Below are 22,875 nucleotides of genomic sequence, written 5' to 3'. Positions count from 1 at the left end.
GCAATACTGCTTTAAATGGCTACGTGAGCCCAAACCAACAGCGCAGTTGAGAGCCATTGGAAATACCATAAGCACCATGTTTGTACTGAGTAGAAAACATACAGCCCACTCAAACGGCTCCCTCCTCAAACAGGCTTGAAACTTAGCATGCTGCTAAGAATATGTTATATAGGAACAAGAAGCCCTTTATATACTTTAATGGTATTCTGAGTACCTGAGAGTACTTGACAGATATTATTAGATCAAATTCTGCAGCAGCCAGGACTCAGGGTTGTGGATCAATAAGGTCCTTATCCTAAGTCACCCACATCCCAAGCAGGGAATCCAAAATGCCTTTGCATGATAGCCAGAAGCCTGTGGAAAAACTTGAAATAGCTCACTGCTCTGCGGTACATCTGTGTGCCAACCTTCTTCCAAACAGGCAAAATGTATTCCCTAAACAGAATTACTTGAACAAAACACCAGAAATCCAAAAGTGGTTTCAAGAGCAAGGATGGTATATTTTTCGCCACCTTTACAACTAACACATTTATCTATCTGCATGCTAACAACAATCAAGGTCCATGCAAACCTACCTTCAGGACTTGAATGAAAGGTAAAGGAGTGAGAGGATAAGGCAATAAAGCTGGTTCATGCAATAAAAGGTAAACAAGGCTGCTCTTGCTGTCTCAAAGGGTCTCTTACCTGTGGTATGCCGTACTTGTCAATAATCTGCCAAATATACCAGTCTTCTTTCCTGGAAGCCTTCCGGAATTTGAAGGTAGTTACAAAGGCATATTCATCAGGGAGACCTTGGGGAAATACATCCCTAGCATAGGGAGGGGAAAAGAGAACTTAGCAGTGAAGAGCAGAACTTCTAAAGCCCTCTGCATGTCCCAGCAATGCTTCCCAGGTGTATTATAGAGTTCCTACATGATCTGCTTGCTGTACTTGGCAGCCTGCAGAGAGATGAACCTGAGCTTTCACCCTCCAGGCAGTTCTGTACTCAAGGAGCCCTTTTTCATTCCAATACTGAAACTCCCAAATTAGGTAAGAAACAGTGAAAACCTTCAGTCTAGTATCCATCATGTCAAAACAGTTGGTTTTCAGCTGATGATTCAGCTCATGCAATCTGTAAATCATTCTGCTCTTCTCCAGAGGCACTGGAGACCTGTAGCACCTGAGAATGGGCAGGCAAGACTGAAACCCTCTATAAAGTACCAAGTCATAGCAACAAATATAGTATTATTTGCCCCAAAACAGGCACTATACCTCATGCCAGTCCAAGATTTTCCTTGGCTGATGGCCTGGGAGAACAGGAAAACCTTCTCAAAATAAACATTGAAAACACATTAGGCAGAAATTTACTTAATGTGACACCATGATGCATGCATATTTCTGATGTAACCAAAGCCATGGTTACATCAGACATATGCACCCAACATAAGAATATACAGTAACATGAGCATACAGGGCTGCACAGAAGGGATAACTAACCCAGTATTTATCCTTTACTGGGTGCTTAAGAGCGAGAATGAACAGAACAAGCCTCCCTCCTAGCTCTAAATCTAGGATCCAGGGGTCAAATTCAGAGACAGACAAAATTTCTATATTAATATTTTTTTATGGATTTATCTTCTTTTTATAGATTTAACTTCTTCAGTCTCCCCTTGAACTCAGGTATATTTATTACATTCACAACATCCTTTGGCAATGAATCACACTTTACTATCCACTGTATAATGAGCCTCCTCTTGTTTGTTTTGGATGTAGCTCAGTTCTCAGACAACACAATTAACTATTCTTTTTCTACATTTTATGCCATTTAGGATTCTGAAAACTTTGCTCATAAAGCCTCTGAGCCACTTCCTTTCCCACCTGAAGAGCCCCATTTATCCTCATTGTTTCCCATGCCCAAGCCAGCTTGCTCCTCTGATCATTCCTAAAATGACCCTTCCTAAATATCATGGCTTTGTTTCTGGATATCCGAGCAGTCAGGCATAAACATCCATTAGAAAACAAAGCATGACAGCTGGCTGTCATCCTAAATGATTCTATGATTCTACAATTCACAAACTAGCCCTCCCTGGTCACAGACCCACCACGCAGCATCACCCATCTCTCCTAAGACAAGGAAAATAACCAGACGCTCCCAGTTAAGAGAAGTGTGTCAGTTGTCTCCTTGTGGCAGAGTTGCCATGGCAAAAAGAACAGGCATGACGAGGGCACTGAAAGCCACCATGAAAACCAACAGGATGTTTGGCAAGAGAGAGTCAGCTCAGTCACATCAGCCCTCCCAGTAGGGCCCCCTGCCAGATCTCCTTCAACATTGACATGCCTTTGTGCAAGTTTTCTGTCAAAATGTGTTTGCACACTCATCTTGTCCAAGTGTGTCAAAGAAGATGCATGCCTCAGCTCTTAGCATCACTGACAGTGTTGGCAGCTTTCCTCCCCCCCTTAAGAAACTTCATCCAAGTGGCAATATTGATAGCAGAAAAGGCATTGCTTATCGCTCTGTTGCCTTGAACAAAAACCATGGATGTGTCTAAACAAGAGTGCTGCCAGAGGGGACATTTCTCTGTGGCTCATCTCCTCCAACTCTGTCATTTCAGCATACATGCCTTGTGAATTTATTTTCACTCACATAATCATAACTGGATTTAATAAGTTCCCTTTCTGTCCTGCTCTTTAAGATTCTGACTCACATTTTGGGCACAGACAGCCCTATTGAACTACTTTCCTAGCTACAACCCACCACTAAATCCAACCTCTTACTCAATGAAAAGCAAACAGAGAAATGCGTCCTCATTTAATCGAGTGGTGGCACAAGGTAGGGGATTTACAGCTCTGAGGGTGCTTTGCTCTCTTCCTGATCCATAATGTTTGCTATTGCTACACCAACAGCAGCAGGACACATGCTTTCAATACTGCTTTTCCCTAATGGCTTTTCAACTCTGCATATGCAGGTGTGCTTGGTTCCAAGTACAGATGACAGTGGCTGTAGCTGAGACATCATTTCTTTGCTGAGCAAGGAGGTATAAAAGCATGTTGTTGAAATTAATCCCCAAGATACCACACTGAGCCTTGGCCTGATGACCTGCAACTAAATCTGGAAGAGGCAACTGTTGGTCTCTGTACTGAGACAGTCTTTCTGGATTCCTCTGAGCTGGGAACAGGAATATCACCATACAAGCTTAGATTCAGAAAAGCTGTTCAGATGCGTTGGGAATTGGGTACCAAAAATCCTTCTGAGTCTGGCCATACCTCATCACACAGAGGCTGACAAATGGCCCATCAGGTGGATTTAAACTGATAGAAAGCTATAATGACCTATTACCTGTCAGCCTCTACTGACTTTTAAAGGTGATGTGGAACTGGCTGTAAGTTCCCAGCACAGAAAAGCTTTGTGCCAAAAGCAAATCTCAAGAAACTCTTGTTGCCCTGAAGATATGATAAAGGCTGTTTCTGAAGCCCTTAGTCCCTGTATCTTTTACAGAGGTGCATTAGTGCATAAATAACACAAAACTTTGTGAGTTTTCATTTATTTCCTCACTAAAAAGTGGTCTCCATCTAGAAATTCAGCTTTATTTAGGAATCCAAGGACAGGAATTGCTGTCCCCAGAAATGTTTTATTTCCTTCTTTCACCCAAGGCTGAATTGAACTGATGATCCATAATATGGAGCTTTGCTGGATGCCTGGTACCTGCAGGGAGCACTCTGCTAGCTCTTTGGTCTATAATTCTGACAACAGGATGGATTGCAGAAGAGGCCTTTATAAAACTCCAAGACAAGAGCTTGGTGCTGCAGGTTACTCTAAGAGTTAATTAACCCAGCTACAAGGTCAGGTGAATCACTTCTACAAAGAAAAGAACTAGAATACCAGGCAGAAGACTCTTTCAGGCATTGCCCATTTTCAATATATAGCTTCTTTCTCACATGCTTTTGTTTGGCATAAGAGCCTACATCTGTGACAATCAGCATGAGATCCTACATCTATAATAATAACACAATGGAGAAAAATAAGATTATCAGTTCTCATTTCAGACACTGAATGTAACAACAATTAATAGGATGTCTGCATTTAGTGGGAATAATTAACGTAGTTGGGCAATTTGACCATTTTTACAACAGATAAAAAACATTAATATGAAATGCAATTTACTAAGATCTGAGAAACAAGGTTGGAGAATATCAGTTCGTTTCCATAGGCTCTTAGAATGACAAAAAAAAAAGAAAAAAAAAAAGGAAAAACAAGGAAAAGGGAAAAGGGAAAAGAAGGCTATAAGAGGATTGTCACAGAACAGAACCAACCCCACCTATACATCCATGGCAGACACTTTTTGGCCACTACTTTAGAAACCTCAGTAGTGGAACAGATATAACCTCTCAAAGGTAACTTCTTCCCGTGTTTCACTACCTGACATGTTGCAAATATGATAAATATCACTTGCTAACATAGGAAGGTTTAACTAGATCTTCCTAAAATAATATATTTGTTTTGCACAAGGAAATACATAAAGAACTTGTTCTCTTTTTGCTTCAGCCTTTTCTATGTTTGTCAGCTCTCCCTCAGTCATTTACTCTCTAAAAGACAATAAAAACCCACCGTTCAGACATTCCATTCCAGTCATGCTTGATCTCCTTACATTGAGGAGACTCAACGCTTATATTCATACTAGTTAATAACAGTGAGTATCCATTCTCTACGAGTGCAGATGAGCCAAAAGCTCTTTTCCCAGAGAGAGTGATCATAACCAAACTGCCTTTGGGGAGCAGTCTTTGCAGTCTTTGCCATGCGTCATCCTCCACACCAGGCCGAGGCACTGTCAATGTTATCATTGCTTGCCAACAGTCAAAATGAACTTGTTATGAGCACAAAAACAGGTGAAGAACACAAATGGTACAGGTCTGGCCCTGGGGCCCATGAATTTACCCTGTTTCACCAGCTAGGAAAGAAGCCTACGAAGGATTCATCAGGTCTGCTCCTAATAGATATCTGACTACTAACTTCACAGCCAATTTGGGTAGACCCAGCTATTCTTCTAGATGACAAGCACTCATCTGACAATAGTGGTCATGAGATCAGACAGTGGCCACAGCAAGATCTTTCAACTGGGAGTCTGATTTCACCACTTTCTCATAGTAGTCGTGTGTCTCATTCCTAACTTCAGGACAGTATCTTGGTCTTTTCCAAATTCCAGCAGTGTGATATCAGGACAAACACAGCAAGGTTTATGTCCACAACAATGCAAGACTCAGAAACTGGGGAAGACAACACTGTACCAATATATACAGCAAACAGATCTGACTAAAAGCTAGGCCAAGCATCAGGAAGTTATGCGGTGTGGCAGCTGAGATGAGGACCAAGTCAGGCTGGAACCAGAGCAAGCAAGAGAAAACTGGGGGGATGCACATAGCAGGGAATTAGGAGTCAGGACTAGGAGAAATAGATAAAGGACAGGACAAGATAGACAGCCAAAAGCTTGGCATTGGCCAAGACAACAGTAAAGAGAAACAAGCCTGAATAACAGAGAATCTGGGACACACCTTTGGCAAGAAGGTCCACTGAGGAGCCATGAGCAACCAGTAGAACAGCCCCTTACCTGAGGAGTGGGGAGAAGCACCAGCCAGATTTATGGACCAGCCCTCAGACAGCTAGAGAGACCTGTAAGTCCCCCAGTGACCAGGACATTGACTGCAGCCAAATTCCTGGCTGTTGTATCTGGTTGCTTAAAGAGCCACCACAGAATGCCTCACCACAAAGAGGAAGAAAGTTCATAGTCATAGGCTCCAGACTGAAAGATGAACAGGCACATTTCCCAGTCAGCTAAACTGGCACTTTGTAAAAGTACTAGTACTTATACAAAAGGATACAAATCCTTTAAGCAGATAATACAGTGGATTACATATATTACTCAGTTAATGATTTTCTGTCTAATTATGAGATGTTGTTATCAGTTGCTAAACATTGCTTGAGGTTATCTGCAAGACAGGACAGATGTTTTGTTTTGTTTATTACTCCAATTATCAGTTTTGTGCAGCTTCACAAGATTTCATTTTCTGTGAGCAATGACTCTATATGCACCGTCTCAGAACCCTGACATCCAAAGGCTAAAATGAACCAAATATTGTGTTATATCTGAGTTCATTTCCAAACCACAAGAGTATGGAGGTTAAAATGCAAAAGGCTGAAAATATAGAACTTCTTTAATGCCATGTGTCAGTCAATCATTCAAAAGGAAGCTTAGTCATTTCAATCTACTGATTAAGGATGGTTTTACTTCTAATTGTCTTACTTATTGTAAAAACAACAACAACTAAATGGGTGCAATCTGAGCAGATGGAAAGTCATCATAGCTGGTTGGTCTGGCTTCACTCTCAGTCTTTCTGGGAAAACAATAACAGAAACAACACAACAAAATCTTCAACCCTTAATTTGAAAAAATAAATGAAATGGACAACTGTGTAATATGCACTAACCTGTTCCAGTGCTTACTGACAGTCATTGTTACAAGTGCCTTTCTTCCATGCTGTTTCTGATGTTGCTAACAGGTAGCCACTGACTTTCAGTCTACTACTATCATTAGCACCAAAGACCCTTTATTAAACTTTGATTTCCCAGAGGTTTTTACAGAGAGCAATCACCTGAGTTGTAAACTGCTTCTTAATTTTACCTGACTCCACTGTACTTCTTGTATTTCTCGCTACTAGACTTGCTTCACAGTTCTTTAAACTTTCATTCACTCCATTTCTATCCACTGAATGATGGAAAGATGGACTGGACATAGCATCCCTGCAGTGTAACTCGGTTGCCCAATATGGAGATAGCCAACTCATCCTTGACAGTTTCTACTTATATTCCCAGGGTTGCACTAGTCCTATTTGTCATAGTATCACCTAAAGCTCAGATTCAGTAGCTCATCATTCCCAGAATTTCTTCAGTGGAAACTGGACTTCTTCAGTTCAATGGCTTCTTTCTATGTAGTCTTGGGAGCAATGTTTTATAGTGATAAAGCACTCTACCAATAGCTGTTACAAGGTGCAGCAAGCAGAGATTCTACCCAGAGACTGCTGTGAGCCAAACAAAATAGGTCTATTCTTCTCTTCACACACAGCAGTTATGTATATACTACTTATCAAGTCCAAGATGTCTTTAGTTGGCTGGCCTTCTCCCTGTTGATGAATTTACTTATCGTGAGACTTGACATCACATCATTTATGGACTTTATAGCAAGCAATTTTCTTTCAGTATATTATATTTTTACTTTCTGTTGTTGTTTAAAGGCTGTGTGTTTATATGGAGAAAGAGGGTAAGGGGAGAAGGGCAAATCAATCCAGGATGGCTCCAGGATATTATGAAACCAAGCAAATGCAAGTTACAGGACAACCACAAAGATGCAGTGAGCTGAGTAAAAGAGCTAAAACAGAATAAAATATAACAGCCCTCATCCATGAGCAGGAAAAGAATTACTATTGATTTTTTAAAGCTGAAGTCCAAACCAGCACGGAGAAATTCACTGCAAAAATGTTAATGATGACAATCCAATCTATAGCTCATGGTTACTCAGTGAAATTATTCACTCACTCTTTTCAAGGCTAATGCTAGCAGGACTCAAATGACAACTTGAAGAGAAACTGTTGTGATAGACTATCACACAACCAGCAGCCTTAGATCATAAAAAGGCTTCAAGGACTGAATCCACATTGACACAGGCTTAAAAATTGCTCATTCTTTTATAAAACCAAACCCCATGTTAATTAACTAACTGATAACACCATCTACTAGGAACTGGTCTTTCGCGATTAGCAGATATATAGCTCAATGGGAGTGCTACTGAATATTCCTTTTAGAAGCTATTTGTGTCGCCCTAAATTCTTTGTGAATTTTTTGATACTGTTCCTCACAACCATTGAGATACACTGAAACCAGCTCATACTCCTCCAGGATGGATCCTGGAGTTGATGCAGAGGTTCCCAACCACATTGTATGAGTTCTTTTCCAGAACTGAAGGAGCTGATCAAAACAGCAATATATGCGTAGATATGGGATAAGTACTAAAAGGTTAACCTAGAGGAACCAAATCAGATGGGGGATCAGACGAAAATAAAGTGAAAAATCAGGGTACTCACTCAGTTTTCTGAACAACAGGAAAGCTTCCAAGTCGAACATAAGCACTCTGAATTCCATTTTCTTTCATGCCAAAAATTTGCTTAACGCTGAATGAATCCATAAGGTCAAATCCTGTCCATAATGGAAGTGTAAATATGAGACATTGATCAGGCAGCAGGACATGTCTTTCACTGTGCTTAGGTAGTTGTCTTAGCCCGCACAAACAGCACTTCAGAGATTAGCCTTGTTCTTGTTGGGAAAAGACAGAACAAAATTCAGACGTGGTCTAATCTGCCTATGGCCACACCACCCTGAAAACACCCGATCTCGTCTGATCTCGGAAGCTAAGCAGGGTCAGGCTCGATTAGTACTTGGATGGGAGACTGCCTGGGAATCCCAGGTGCTGAAGGCAATACCTCTTTGGCTAGCTTGGGTCAGGTGTCCTGTCTCTGCTTCCTCCCGGCTTCCCCTCCTCCCTGGCAGAGCATGAGACTCAGAAAGTCCTTGGTCAGGGTAAACATCACTTAGCAACAACTGAAAACATCATTTTTATCAGCACTGTTCCCAAGATGAAAGTCAAAACACAGCGCTGCAGCAGCTACCAAGAAGGAGAAAAAATGACTGCAACTGCTGAACCCAGGACAAGTTCAAAAACCCAAAACCAAACTTTAATTCAGGTCCTGGAGAGGTTAGAACAGAGTTCTCCAGGAATAGTCATCATCTGCATTGCCCCAACACCCTGGAAATGCTGTGTAACATATTAATTCCTATGTAAAAAACTGCACAGGTACAAACTGAAACACTCATAAAACCATAGAATGGCTTGGGTTGGAAGGGATTTTCAAAGCTCATCCAGTTGCAACCCCCTGCCACAGGCAGGGGCACCTTCCACTAAGCCAGGTTACTCTAAGCCCTTTCCAACCTGGCCTTGAACACTGCAAGGGATGGGGTAGCCACAGCTTCTCTGGGCACCCTGTGCCAGCGCCTCAGCACCCTCACCCTTTTCTCCTTATCTCCAGTCTAAATCTACTCTCCAGTTTAAAACTGCTGCCCCTTGTCCTGTCACTACAGGCCTTGGTAAAAAGTCTCACAGTCTTTCCTATAAGCCTTTTTTATATACTGAAAGGCCAGAATGAGGTCTTTCCAGAGCCTTCTCTTCTTCAACCTAAACATTCCCAGCTCTTTCAGTTTGCCTTTATAGTTCCAGCCCCATGATCAGTTTTGTAGTTCTCCCCTGGATCATCCCTAATAGGTCTTTATTGAAATGTCCTTACTGAACACCGCTACTCCGAGACACTTGCCTACATTCAATTTTCATATCATTTTAACATGACATAGTCTTATTCCAATGAACTCATCATTACTGTGAGTTAATAATTTTGACTGCAGACAATTGTATAAAGCTTCCGACTTTGTTCTGCTCTTAGGTAGTTGTCTCGGCCCACAAAAACAGCACTTCAGAGATTAGCCTTGTTCTTGTTGGGAAAAGCCAGAACAGACTGAACTGTTCTGACAAGGATTAGTTCAACCATAAACCACACACATGGGTACAGTGTCAATATGGTCCCAGGCACAACGAACCCATAGTTTTATGACATGAAGTCCCAGCTACTAAACCCTTCCAGGGGACAGCTGGGGTACAAATGTCCCATGCTCCTGAATTCATCCAGTTCTTCAGGGGGCAGTACTTTATGGATTTACAGGGGTTTTCTTTTATTTGGGCTATTCTAACCTATTCCCACATGCCAAATTACACGTATTAACTCCTGTGCGTGTAATTCCAGCACACAAACATGGTGATATTCAAGTAACTTCTTTTGATAAATTGATTTTAAACTACAGCAGTGTTTTTAGCTTCAGTTGGTAAGCTCCCAAAACCTTTCTAGAACAAATTAACACTTTTGCATGGTGAACTTAGGCCCTAAGAGTTTTGGGTTTCTCAGTTGCCCTCATGAACCTTTCGAGTTGAAAGTCACCGTGTGGCTTGAAATCAGCTGCGACAGGAAAAAGCACTCACCTAATATGATTCTCCAAATCTGCATGAACAAATAGGTGCAAAAAACCTAATGGGCCAGTCCCTGGGCAAATCATGGTGTGACAGCAGACAGCAAATAAAACATAAAGCTTTAATCACAGAACTTTTTCTGAAGAAATAGTTTGTTTTTTTTTTCCTAAGGAAATATAATCTTAATTGTTAGCAAAAACAGAAATGGTTGCCTGGTGCCAAGTTGAGGCCTTTTGTATTACAGTAACTTTCCTGGCTGTCAACAGCTTTTCCCTCCTGACCACTCCATTTTCAGCTATTACTGGACATTCAGGGGGGCAAATAAAGCAGTTAAGATGCTCCAGGGCCTCATGGTTCCACTTCATAATCACCTCTGCAACAGCTCTAGTGATACACGCTTCTCACATACTGTAATCAGCCACGACTGCAGCTATAAATCATAGCAAATAGACCATACCAGAACATGAGAGCTCCCTTCTGGCTATCACATATAAAAAAGTATGACCTGTCCATATAAGCCTTCCCATAGCTCATTTCAGCATGCAGTACTTATCCCTTATCTATACCGAGCACAGAAATGTGAGGGTAGCCATTGAGCATTGCTGATAAGAAGAGATGACACTTGCTGGGAAGGGAAATTGTCAACCATTTGTATGAGCTGAGCTGTGGATGGTGAAGGCTAAAATGCTGACCAAGTAAAGGAGTAATCTTAAGTCACCACAGCCCTCAAACTCATCTAATGGAGCTTGTACAGCTTCATTGCTCAAAACACACAAGTGAAAGACAGTAGCAAGAACTTCTTGCCAAGTTTTCCCATCATTAGCTCAGACCCACACATGGTCTCATCTTTCTCTGTCAACTCAAGTTCACATCATGAGCAACTGTGAGGGTCTGCACACTAGCATGCTTTTCCAATGAAACAAGAGGCAGAATGAATTAATCTCTCTGTTTGCTGCGATTTCGTAACAACAGGCAGTTTAGAAAGCCTAAATAACACCATGAAACATATGTAAGGTTATTAAAACTGCATTGCAAACAGAACTTCCTGTAATGAAAATAACTCACGCTCACCATTTATTTGTAGTCAAGATTGGATAAAGCACAAAGGTAAATCATAATAGAATATTTCTGATTCAGCTTATGGATTGGGAAATTGCAAATTACTTGACATATTTTTCATTAAAGGGGCTTGCTCTTTGGAAAATGACAGGTAGATCCATGGGAAGTTAAGCCCTAGATGTGTCAGAATCCACACCCAAAACTAGCAAATGGTTTTGTTTTAATCATGCTATTAATTTATTCTGTTCAGATATTGCCTCCACTTTTCTTAGAGGGAGCTATGAAACAAACTAATTCCTGGTCCCAGAGCACTTCACATGGGGTTCATCTGGCTAAATGTCAGCTGTCTAGACAGGGTAATAACAGTGGCTGTCATTCAGTTAGGCACAGAGAGTCAAACACAGGCGCTTCTAGGGAAAGATTAATCTCACACTAAAACAGAAGCCAAAAGTGCACGTTTCTCTTCATTGACATAAAGAAAGCTTTGGATGCTCAGGTAGCATGCTAACCCTCACCTACTAAAGGTTTACTGCTGGTGAGACAACCTCCAGATTTAGATACTTCATTGCCAACCAAAGCCCCATGGAGGTAATGGACACTGCAGATGCTGAAAGAATTCACTAGCATTACAGAAAATGTGGCATCCGGCTATACACTAAACAGTGAAGAACTGTGCTGAGGATGAGATACACCTCACCCAATTTTAGCTGTCTGAAAAGGAGATATCTGATGTTTGCAGGTTGCCTCGGTTCCATTGTAGGTCAGCAGAGAAATGTAGGAGTCTCTAAGAAGACAACTGATTGTATGTCTGAGATCTACATAAAGATAGACTGAAACACTACTTGGCGGAGCCTCCTTCCTTCCATTCAGCAGAATGGGAGTCCTTACAAACAGTGATTTTCAGACTGCTGAAGCTGGGTGAGATATATTCTACTCATAGAAGATGTTATCTATTTGGTGCAGTGAATGAAGTGGAAAAGGAAAAGATAGTTAACTAATCATGTAGAACTTATATTTACATTTCTCATCTGCCATCAGGATTGAAAAAAGGTTGCAGATTTTTACATTCAGATTAGCAATATCTTAAGTTTGCTATCCTGACCATTCATTGGAAAAGTCTTGTTAAACAGCTACCATTTTGTTTCTAAGTGGGAGAAGAAACAAACCAACCCCAAGCATTATAATTTGAGCTGAGAAATTGGTCAAGAAGATTGCCCAGGTGGGATTGGAAATAAGAATTTGTGCTTTAAAGCAACTTCTAAGATTGTTTCAGCTGAAGGATCAGAAAATTTGTATTGTTGTTATTATTATTATCATTATCATTATTATTATGTTTACTTCATGTGCCTGAAGCACTGGATTGAGTATATTCCCTTGCTGACTTTAGGGCTGGACTGGGATTGTAAGGAAGACAGCATGATGCTTTTAATTTAGTCTTGAACCACAATATTAATGTAAAAAATAACTAATGATGTAGTCATTTCTCTAATGCTTGAACAGTGTCTGACTGCCAACAGTGCAGTGGAAACAGCTCACTTAGATCTTTCCCTGAACATCTCATTGGCCATTTAGTCTGTTGTACAGCATCTCTGGGCTGGAGTGACAGCAGATATATAGTGGGTCTTCCACCACCAAGGAGAGCCCACATTGTTAGTGCCATAAGGAAAATGAGATCCTACACATAGCTTCCCAGTCCTCCCTAGAACTGAGATGGAAAAGAATATACCTGCCTAACTTGGCAAGGACAAAGCTACTGTTATCTATTGTACCACACTCAAGCACAGGTTTAAAGGGTTGCACTTTCCTGTTCCCAGTTGCTTTGATTTAAAAGGTGTTTTTTTGGAGTACCAGGGCAGGTGTGGTTTCCAGTTGCCTTATAAACTATTTAATCAGTAATGCCATAAATACAGCGATTAATAAGATGAATAATGCTCTTTGATCATAAGCCTCATACTACATTATAGCTACTAAAACAATACGGGGCCACTGAAACCCTCTAACATGATTACATCTCCTGAAAAGCAGCACACCCTAATGCATTAAGACTAAAACAGTGACCTGAAAGAGAAGCTCAGGTTCGTAACAGCATATTTGGCTTGGAAAACAATTTCTTGTGCACTGCTCTGTTGATCAAATCGGCCGAATGCCTCTCTACTTTCAAGTAATAACTCCCTTACAGGAAGCAGCCCATTTGTCCAGAATCAGAAAAACACACTCAGATCTGCCTGTTACAGGAAGAAGATGGCAAAACTTGGCACTAGACAATAAAGTGTGACCAAAGGATGATCAAATTATTTGAAGACCAGACTAAAGGAGCCATGGTAGGTTGCCCTGAATATGAGTTGGATTTCTGCCTGGTTCCATTAAGGATCTGATATGGATAGCATGGTGGCAGCTAGTGTGCATGATGTGATTTTCCTGTTTGTCCTGTGTTTTGAGGGAAAAAAAATACCCCTAAATTAAAATAGCACCCAAACCCAGAAAACCAGAGCAACAAAGGGACATTTTAATAGCCAGAAAACACAGCAGTGTGCACATTTGGAAAGTCTTTTCCAAGTATGATAAGGCCATTGACTTTCTCTTTAGCCTGAAGAGCCCTTCTGAAAAAAGTGTCCTGCTTTGCATTCCCAAGGACCCCCAGATAACACTCACAGGGGGAACCACTGGGCTCCTGGTAATTGTGAAAGGTTCTGATGAGACCATGGCTCGGGTGGGAACGTGGCAAGCAGGTGAGAAAGGAATCAGGAAAGGCACTGGACATCAGAGCCTCAGGATGTGTTTGGGATTTATCTATTATGGAGGATTTCCAGCCACAAGCACTAATATAAAACAAAGCAGCTTTTGCAGGAAATGCTCCATACTCTGGTCTTACTTCACTCTCAGCTGAATTAGCAGCCTTGTCAAAGTACTGATGGAGTGTGACCAACAGCCAAGGTCAGGGAGGTTGCCATCAGCTACCTGAGACAGGTTCTCTGAGACTTCTGAAAATAGCCATCTGTATTGCCTGTGATGAAATAACATATGTTACTTGTACTAGAGGGAAGCCAATGGCCATATAATTTATGGTAGATGAGAGCAGAGTATAAATTCCTAGGAAGAACAATATCACTTGGGAGTGTTTCAGCGAATACCTGATCTTATCAATGTTCTTGCCTCACATTTCTTCAGTCTTGAAAGTTAAGGTTTCATGGATTGCCAGTGTTCACAAGGAAGAACCTGTGTGCTCACTAAACCCTCAGCATCCCTTTCAACACCTCCAGTACAGTCTGCAAGATTATTAGCACTATAAAGAGCCTTCATTTTCATTACTTTAGTTACAGTCTGTGCTAATACATACTTTAAAAGTAACAAAAAGCTGTTATCATGCCATATGTTAAAATTAAATACTGTATTTAACCAGCTATATCTGGCAATTAGCTACCTGAGACCAAAGTGTAGATAAGGGTTATTATTTTTTCTACTGTATCTAAATCTTTGGCATCTTTATCTTCCAGAATGCTCTAGGCTGAATAAAAGAGGTGTCTCAGTTCAGCTCTGGGATAGAAGTGTCCAAATTCTGAAGGAGAGACCTCCTACTGCATTCTGCATGGGTTGTAGTTATTGTTATAGTAGCCATCATCTGCTACAGCATTTTTGCTGTTCCTGACATTTGTTCCTCCACAGGAAAGGAAATCCTGTCAAGCACTGGCAGAGTATCAGATTTTAGGGGTATTTTTAAAAGCTCACTGAAGCCTCTGTCTCCAAGGCTCTTCCACCACATTAAATTACTCACATCCGTATCAGTACATCATTGCCCCAGCCACAGTTCCACTTGTCAACAAGAAGCAGTATTTAGGATAGGGCGAGGTGCACACTGATGCTATCATCTTTCAAGTCCTAGTCTTTTGGCATGCTGGCAGGAGGTAGTCAAAAAGCCCTCTTCCTCTTTCTTGATGGCTAGCCACTTGGGTTGGTGAGCTGTCTAAGATGACAACACTGGGGTCAATGTCAAAGCAGCCAGACACCAGGTGCTCTTATAGTCCCTGCATCCCTGAGGGGCACAGGAGCATCATTTGTTTGCTCACGGCAATCTAGGCAACAGGGAAGGTCAGAGTCCTGTAGCTCAGATACTGTTCAGGCCTGTCTCATTGTGAATGATTGTAAAAAGGGGTTTGAAAGAAAGTCTTTTGCTGGACTAAATTTTTTTCATCCCTCTCTGGATGTCAAAAGAAGTGATTTCCAAAGACTTAACAATGGATAAGAATTCTGTCTTCTTGCACAGTTCTATTTGCCTCTAACTCACATCTCTAGCTGGCTATTTTTGCATGGATAATTCACCCCACATCCAGCACTCCCAGCTCAACAGTTTGACTCAGCATTATCAGCCAGCTGTGGTTATCTAACTTATTCCCGAAGCATTAAGAGCTGCACTCTGAAGGAACAAATCTGAGAGATTTACTGGCTGTCCACAAATCCTGTGTGAAGCACTGTGGTGATGACTAAAGGGGTTACACAGGCCATTAAGAATATTAATTTGCTATACTTTATACTTTTCAAGCATCTTGCAAGGGAATTTGGGGACTATGAAATTTTCCAAAGCCTATGGATTAAAGGGCCTCATGAGGGTTTTAAAGAAGTTCTTGCTATTAACCAATTGCCCTTTGTTTCCACAGATGTTACAGCTGGGATTTAAGCAGCACTTTGTGCTGACTGGATTTCTTCTCACCAGAGCCACCCGATTTCAGTGGGAGAACAGCTAAGAGCTTAAGCTAATGTTGAAGCACAAGAAACAGTTCTTACACCATCAGGAAGGAGGTATCTTCCAGCAAGCCTACTACTTGCTAGGTCATACTCCATAACATGGCTTAGAGATCATTTTAGATGGTATGCATAAAAATTGCAAACCAGATAATTCCTTAGTACATAATGCCACCACTCAGGCTGTTGGTTTACTGTTCCTGGTTTTCTTCCTCTGTATCATGGCACCAGGAGATCTAGTTTCTACTTTTCCTTGAACAAGACACAACAGTCCCGTGCAGACCACAAAAAGATCTTGATCTCAGCACTAGTACCAATCCACTTTTGAGATTATGAGAAACAGAAACCTTACTTTAGGTATATAAGAGTTATAATTCACAAAGAAGCAAGTTTTGACAGGCAGTGAGGCGGTCACCAGTCTGAACTACAGGACCACTCCAGAAACGTCAGTCTAAAGCTTCAGTCACAAACAAGTGGCAGATATAGCCCTTGGTATCTTTACACAGGAAAGAAAAGATAACACATCAGGAAAGATAAAAAGGATATAAAACTAATAAGAAAATAAGGCTAAGAAAACAGTCTGAGAGAGAGGACAAAATGAGAAACAGGTAAGTCAATACACAGTTGTAGCCAACCTGGCTGGTGGAAAGGGGTGCTGTAATTTAGCTCCCAGCCTACTTAAAAACAGGAAATAAATACATGTCCACAGCAGCTGCCTCTGAGGCAGCACCTTTCAACACCTGAGTTCATATTAACAACACACCACTTGATGTGATGCTTTGTTCTGTTTATCTGCATCACCCGTTTGCCTCTCAGTTTTCAGACAGTTACAAGTAGCGTACTGAAAAACACTGAAAGCTGGTTTTGACACTGGACTCTTTGCCTCATTACTGAAGGCTTTTATGTGTTGGAATCATTCTCCATTTTCTCAGTGATGGACATTTGGCTTTGTGCCACAGGCCTTCTTTCAGCTCCTTTCCTGCTTCAGTGATTTACAAGATTAAACAGGAGTTCATTATTCCTTTGATGTCCTTGTATGCCAGATAGGCTCTCACCAGCTGAACTTACCAGGACTGTTTGTATTAGGTTCTCATTTTAATTAGTTCCTATTTCGAAGACCTCTTTTGAGTTTCCCAGGTGTTAAGGTGCTTTGTGTTCCTCTGGAGAGCTGCAAAATAGCATAGCTGCAAACTCATCACTTGGGATAGCAGTGGAAACAGGAGTACTTTGAATAAAGGTTCTGTTGGTAGCACCCAAGGGGACTCCACACATATGTCTGAGACAAATGATAGCAGGTAAGTGCTCATGAGGCCAGAATGAATCACTGAATCATAGAACCATAGAGTGGTTTGGGTTGGAAAGGACCTTGAGATCACCTAGCTCCAAAACCCTGCCACGGGCAGGGATGCCTCACCCTCGACCATGTCGGATGGTATGAATTCAACATAATAAGCAACAATACTGCTTGCTCTTGCAAGAGGCTAGTATTATTTTTAGGTAAGAAAATGTGAGAAAAGTTATTTGAGAAAGAGCACCATACTAAGACATAATCTGATAAATTCTCATTGAAATGTCACTATCTGGATTATAAGAAACCCCTAGAAATATGTTATTCATTAAAATGGAAATATTCCTATTAATTTTAGGTGCTATGAGCAAGGCCTTATAAGAAAGCAGGTAGGGACTGCTCTCTGAGGGACTTTAGTGGTTGCTTGATGCCAGATGATCACTACAAACCAAATTATACCTGCAGGTACTCCAAAAACTGGCCATAACTTTCATCAGAGGATTCCCATCAGACAGACTGATTTAACTCCAGCATTAGGAAACATTTATTGAAACTGCATATGTGTCTTCTTCCCAATAAGTGTGCACAATGCTAAAAGCTTGCACTGACAAGGAATCTATGGGATGGTTTCTCCAGGCACATCTTTTGCAGCAATCAGTCTCTTTCTGAAGTAGAATTATAAAATATTGGGACCCAGAAATATCTGGAAGTACCTCATGGTTAGACAATATATTAGTGTGTTTATAGCCAAAGGATTGGTTGCTTCTTGAGCAATGAATAGTCAAACATTGGTTTTATTTCCTTTCAAATGCACTGGAATAAGAAAAAATCATGGCTTGCTTAACTTCTAGGAGAAAACAAATAAAAATAGCATTAAAATAAAAATCCTTTAGGGTTGGATTTTTTTTTACCTTTTCAATAATAATCTGAATACTTCATATGTACATTCCTGTGCAAGGTTAACCTTTGTTAAGTCTTTTATATGAATGTGAAAGTCAGAATATGTCTTTCACTGGGAATGCTCAGCTTTTACCAGTTTTCTCTCTGCAGTAGCAGATTCTTAAGTAATTTCAGCAGTCTTTCTCTTTGTTTGCTGATGTCTTCGAGTAGCTCAACCAGGCTACCTGCTCGAGCACAGACCTGATGCCTCTCATCTTCAAGTCATTTAGAGTGCCAGAAGTCCACTGAGATCCATGATGCTGGGTAGTAGCTACATCTCTGGCCATATTAAGAAAAAGATTCATTTAAAACATGAGGAGTTTTATTCAAAGGACTGAACCCAGCTCTGCTTGTGACAGTGTGGTTATGTGTACTTTGCAGGATGCTCAAGTATTTCCAGGCTTCTAATCCAATTGCACCTTGGCAGCACCCTATTATCTGTTGGGGTGACTGCACTTTTACTTCTCAACACTTTAGTTTCTGCAGAAGGGAAAATCCCTGGCACATAAGCTGAAAACACCACCATCCCCAAGATGGATTACTGGGGAATCTGGACACCAGGCACACCACAGTGCACAGGTTAGAGGTAGCTCATAGGGCTGCAGTGGCTACACTTAGCACTTAGTAGTCACAGTTGACTTATTGGTAATATTTTGCCTGCTTTACCCGGTTTTCTTGGACTTACTGGGTAATAAGACGTCCTTGAACATGCGTGAATCATTTGGCAACCTCTGAAAAACTTCAAAGGTATTTTAAGTGCAGTGATCTAGGCTACAGTGTTGATATTAGCTATTGCACAGTACACAGACTCCTAGAAAGCAAAGCTAATAGGAACTTGCTAGGGTCACCTGCACTGAAGGCATCACATCTACCAGCCCAGAGGACAAATCCAACATATAACACAGGTCCACAAGCAGGGACACCTTCCACTAGACCAGGTTGCTCCAAGCCTGGTCCAACTTGTCCTTGAACACTGCCAGGGATGGGGCATCCGAAACTTGTATGGGCAACCTATGCCAGTGCCTCACAGTAATGTGAAAGAAAAATGACTGTGCCGTGGCACAGCAAAGCTTCATGCTTCCTCCCCAACTTCTATAAACATCGTATCTGCATCCAGTCCTTGCTATGTGTGTGTAAAACTAAGGATGGAGAGAAGAATGGTTGGTGTCTGCACAAATAGCCAGCTTCAACATCACTGCCTATGTGTAGTCTTTCCACTGTGTCTGTGCATCTACTGTCTGAAGACAGTGATCCATTACAAATCTCTCCAGCTATTCATGGATTTTCCACTTGCCTCTGAGGGGCTTCCTAAGGATACTATGAGAGGAACAATACTGCCAAGTGCAAAGGCAGGGCAAAATGCCTGTCACACAGGCACTGCAAAAACACTTTTGTCCCCAGGAAGATATCAGTTTAATGTGCTCTTTCTGCAGGTTCAACAGCCTGGACACTCCAATTTTCTCCTCCTACCATGTGTTTTAGTGGGCAAATATAAATAGTCTCAGGGATATTGTAATTAGCCTGTGAGTCACTGGCATCTCTGGAATGCGAAGCCTGTGCTGCAAACTGCAGGACGCTGGAGAAATGCTGCCAGTTAAACACAGCCACTGCAGTCTGTAATTGTAGGGTACTCGTTTTACAACCAGTGCCTCCTTCATAAAATGCCCAAACATCTTTTATAGAGCTACAGAAAAACACAGAAGTCACAAATATGCTGGTGTTTTGCTCATTGTGCAGAGAAGCTTCTGAGATGGGGAAGAGACTTAGGGGTTGAGGTCAGTCAGTGGTAGAACCATAATGCAATTTCTGCTGTGCTTCACAGATACAGCCTGTGCAACTACTTAGGAGTTCAGGCTTTCACATTCCCTCCTTGCTCCACTAACACCATCCAGTGTGGGATGTTTAATGTCCTGCAGTGACTGGAATCATTAACTTCCCCCCAGGGTTAATTTTTCTCAGCACTTCATGGAAACCATTGCAGGTGTTTACTTCTGTGGCAGATTCCCTCTGAAAACAGCACTCCGTATCTGTTGAGTATTATCCCCTCTTATGGATAATGTTAAGGACTAGAGCTCAACCCATTCTTAATTCTAGGGATCATCCAGATTTCTGCAACCAAATCCCATGCCCTGCAGATCTAGTGTAAGATACGAGTAATTGAAATGTAAAGTGCTAAAACATCAGGATGTATAATTCATTTTCAGTGACTTTTGTGCGTTGTTTTGATGCAATATGATGGTTCATAAAAATACACAAGGGGCACATCTTCAAGGTGCAAGATATTGTCATTGTGTTTTCCTGCCTGGTCGTGATTAATAGTAGGCCATAGTCCTTTGTTAAATGCTGATGGAACCAGAATGACAGTTCAGCAATACAAGCGGTATTAAGAATTACAGCAGGGATTTCAATTCAGGACATACGAGTTAAACCTTCTTTTACTTTCATTTGTCTACTTGATAAAAAAAACATCATGGTACCCACAAGGATGCTGTAAGAATTTTGTTCAAAGTATCATTAAGCATTGCTTTAAAATAGCAGACTTCCTGGAAGAGTTTTTATCCTGGTATTCTAACCTGATTTCTTACTTTCTTTCAAAACTCCCTCTGTAATTTCTAATGCATGCAGCAACATTTATATTCTGAATTTATGTGTTATGAACTGTTAAGCAGATGCTGCTTCACTTCACTGCCAAAATTTGTATCAGTAGTAAAGCTGCCTATATATTCTCACCTCATTCAACCCTATTTCAATGTAGCAGTCCTTACTGAATATTACAGCTCATGATTTCTTATTTAAATACTGTGATACCAGAGGGTCATAGAACACAGTCATCTGCTGTGAGAGGACTCCGGCCTATCCATCCCTGTTTATCTATCTCCATTATTACTACTTCACTTTTTGTTCCAGTACTTCATATCTCTAACAGCTTGAAACCTTCTTCTAATGTCTTGAATATATCTTAAATAGTTGATACCCATTTCTTGTTATATTCTTTGTCCTGTGATTCCCCTATCTCCCTCCTGCTGATCTATTAGCAGAAAGCAGTAGTATCTCCCCATTCCACCTGCACACAGCAAGATTAACCAAACCCAGTTCTTTAATCTCCTGTTTGAAAATAGTCTCTCTGGCTCCTGAACACAGTAATAGCTCCTCTAGGCTGAATCCATCTTTCCTGTGCTAAGGAGGTCTGAGCACAGTTCTCCAAATAAGCTGTAACCAAAGCCCTGTCCACATTCATGAACTCTACCCTATCTCTACAAGACCTACTTTGCCTTGTGCAATAATGACCTTTGCCTTTTCCCCAGGTGTACAGTTTAATTTACAATCATCTGCTGAGACACCATCAGTTTTGAGACTATGAGTTTATAAAACAAAGTCTTGTTGCTGATCCATAGGTACCATAACAGACCTTTAAAACTAATAGTCCTAAATCAGCTGGAAAACCCTCCTGGGTTTTTGAGGCCAACCAGTTCCTCCTTCAAGGATATTCTGATTCTAATCTACACAGTAAACTCACAGAGAAGATTAGACCCTGAGGAAGTCCACCCCTGTCTGCTCTCTGACTTGTTATTCCCTTTCATTATCATCTTCCTGCTGGCCAGTTCCTGGCTCGGTTTACTGTGTTTATTAATCTCTACCCTTTTTCATTTTAGCAGTGACTTTCAATGCGGTAATCCAACAAATGCTTGCCGAAGTCCAGTTAGACAAGATTTACTTAGTTCTGTTTGTCTAAAGAAAAAAATCACCTGTCTTTTGAAAGAAAAATATTGGTTCAGTCTGTTGGCTCTCCTCCAGCTCATAATGTATTTTCTGATGCAGTTATTAATTTGGTTATGCATGGAGCCATCCTCCCTACCCTCACCCTGCTGGCACTGGTGATGCTCTGTGTGAAACAATTGGCTGTGCCATCTGCTGGTGCATTTCACCCAACAAAAATATAAGAAAAATAATTTCCATAATGACTTTTATCCCTCTTACCTTCAATTGTGATGTCTTGTCCTTCTCTGCGATAGGGAATCATAGAATCACAGACTGGTTTGGGTTGGAAAAGACCTGAAAGCTCATCCAGCTCCAACTCCTGCCAAGAGCAGGGACACCTTCCACTAGAGCAGCTTGCTCCAAGCCCCATCCAACCTGGCCTTGAACACTGATGGGGATGAGGCAGCCACAGCTTCTCCGGGCACCTATTCCAGTGTCTCAACACCCTCATAGTGAAGGTTTTCTTCCTAAAGGGGTATTTAAGCTGAGAATCATTTTCATACAGTCTTCCCTGTCCCCACAATGAGTTTTACATCAGCTTCCACTTGATGGGGCTGCACTTTGCAGCCATCTAGACACAAGCTTGTGCAAGATGTAGCTATGAAGTTCTGAGTTAGGAGCCTTCTGGGCAAGCATCAGCTTTGGTCGTCATAAAGTTTCCAAGTGGAGCACAAGACACAGGCGTTAACTTCAAATTCATGAGCATGTGAGGCTGCTCCTCAAAACTGAAGTGCAGTCCTCTTTGGGGCAGAATACAAAAGCCTTTCATCAACAGCTAACAGCACAACACATCCATTTGGAAGATGAAACACAGCACACTGAGCCAACAGAATTTTTCCAGTGACTTTAGCTGGGAAAAGGCAGTGATTTTCTGTTGTAATTGGAGCCAGGGGCTGAGAGTCTTTAGAAAATGCTATAAAGTATGTAAGGAGTAAATGAGGAGTGAAACAGCATTTTGGTCTTATACTGATCAATCTCCAGCGGTACAATGACCCTAAG

The 22,875-nt window shown here is 41.3% G+C and overlaps 1 protein-coding gene and 1 non-coding gene across 6 annotated transcripts in view; one reads left to right on the top strand and one right to left on the bottom strand.

Moving 5' to 3' along the window:
* Window positions 1–22,875, bottom strand: part of COL22A1 (collagen type XXII alpha 1 chain) — a 220,934-nt gene that overhangs the window by 131,726 nt on the left and 66,333 nt on the right. For all 5 annotated transcript variants that reach the window (XM_057429787.1, XM_057429782.1, XM_057429784.1 and 2 more), the window contains 2 exons: window positions 8,110–8,221; window positions 685–808 (listed from right to left, as the gene is read on the bottom strand). In XM_057429787.1, coding sequence (XP_057285770.1) covers window positions 685–808; window positions 8,110–8,221 — 236 coding nt within the window. The remainder of the gene's footprint in view (window positions 1–684; window positions 809–8,109; window positions 8,222–22,875) is intronic.
* On the top strand, window positions 8,383–8,501 carry LOC130610188 (5S ribosomal RNA). Its single transcript, XR_008974987.1, has one exon. It is a non-coding gene; the product is annotated as a 5S ribosomal RNA (ribosomal RNA).

This window comes from Pezoporus wallicus, unplaced genomic scaffold, assembly GCF_028554395.1.
Source record: "Pezoporus wallicus isolate ANWC-B61680 ecotype Strahan unplaced genomic scaffold, APGP_CSIRO_Pwel_v1 contig_7545, whole genome shotgun sequence".
Lineage (NCBI taxonomy): Eukaryota > Metazoa > Chordata > Aves > Psittaciformes > Psittacidae > Pezoporus > Pezoporus wallicus.
Note: the sequence above shows the minus strand (reverse complement) of the source record. Positions and strands in the feature narration are given on the sequence as shown.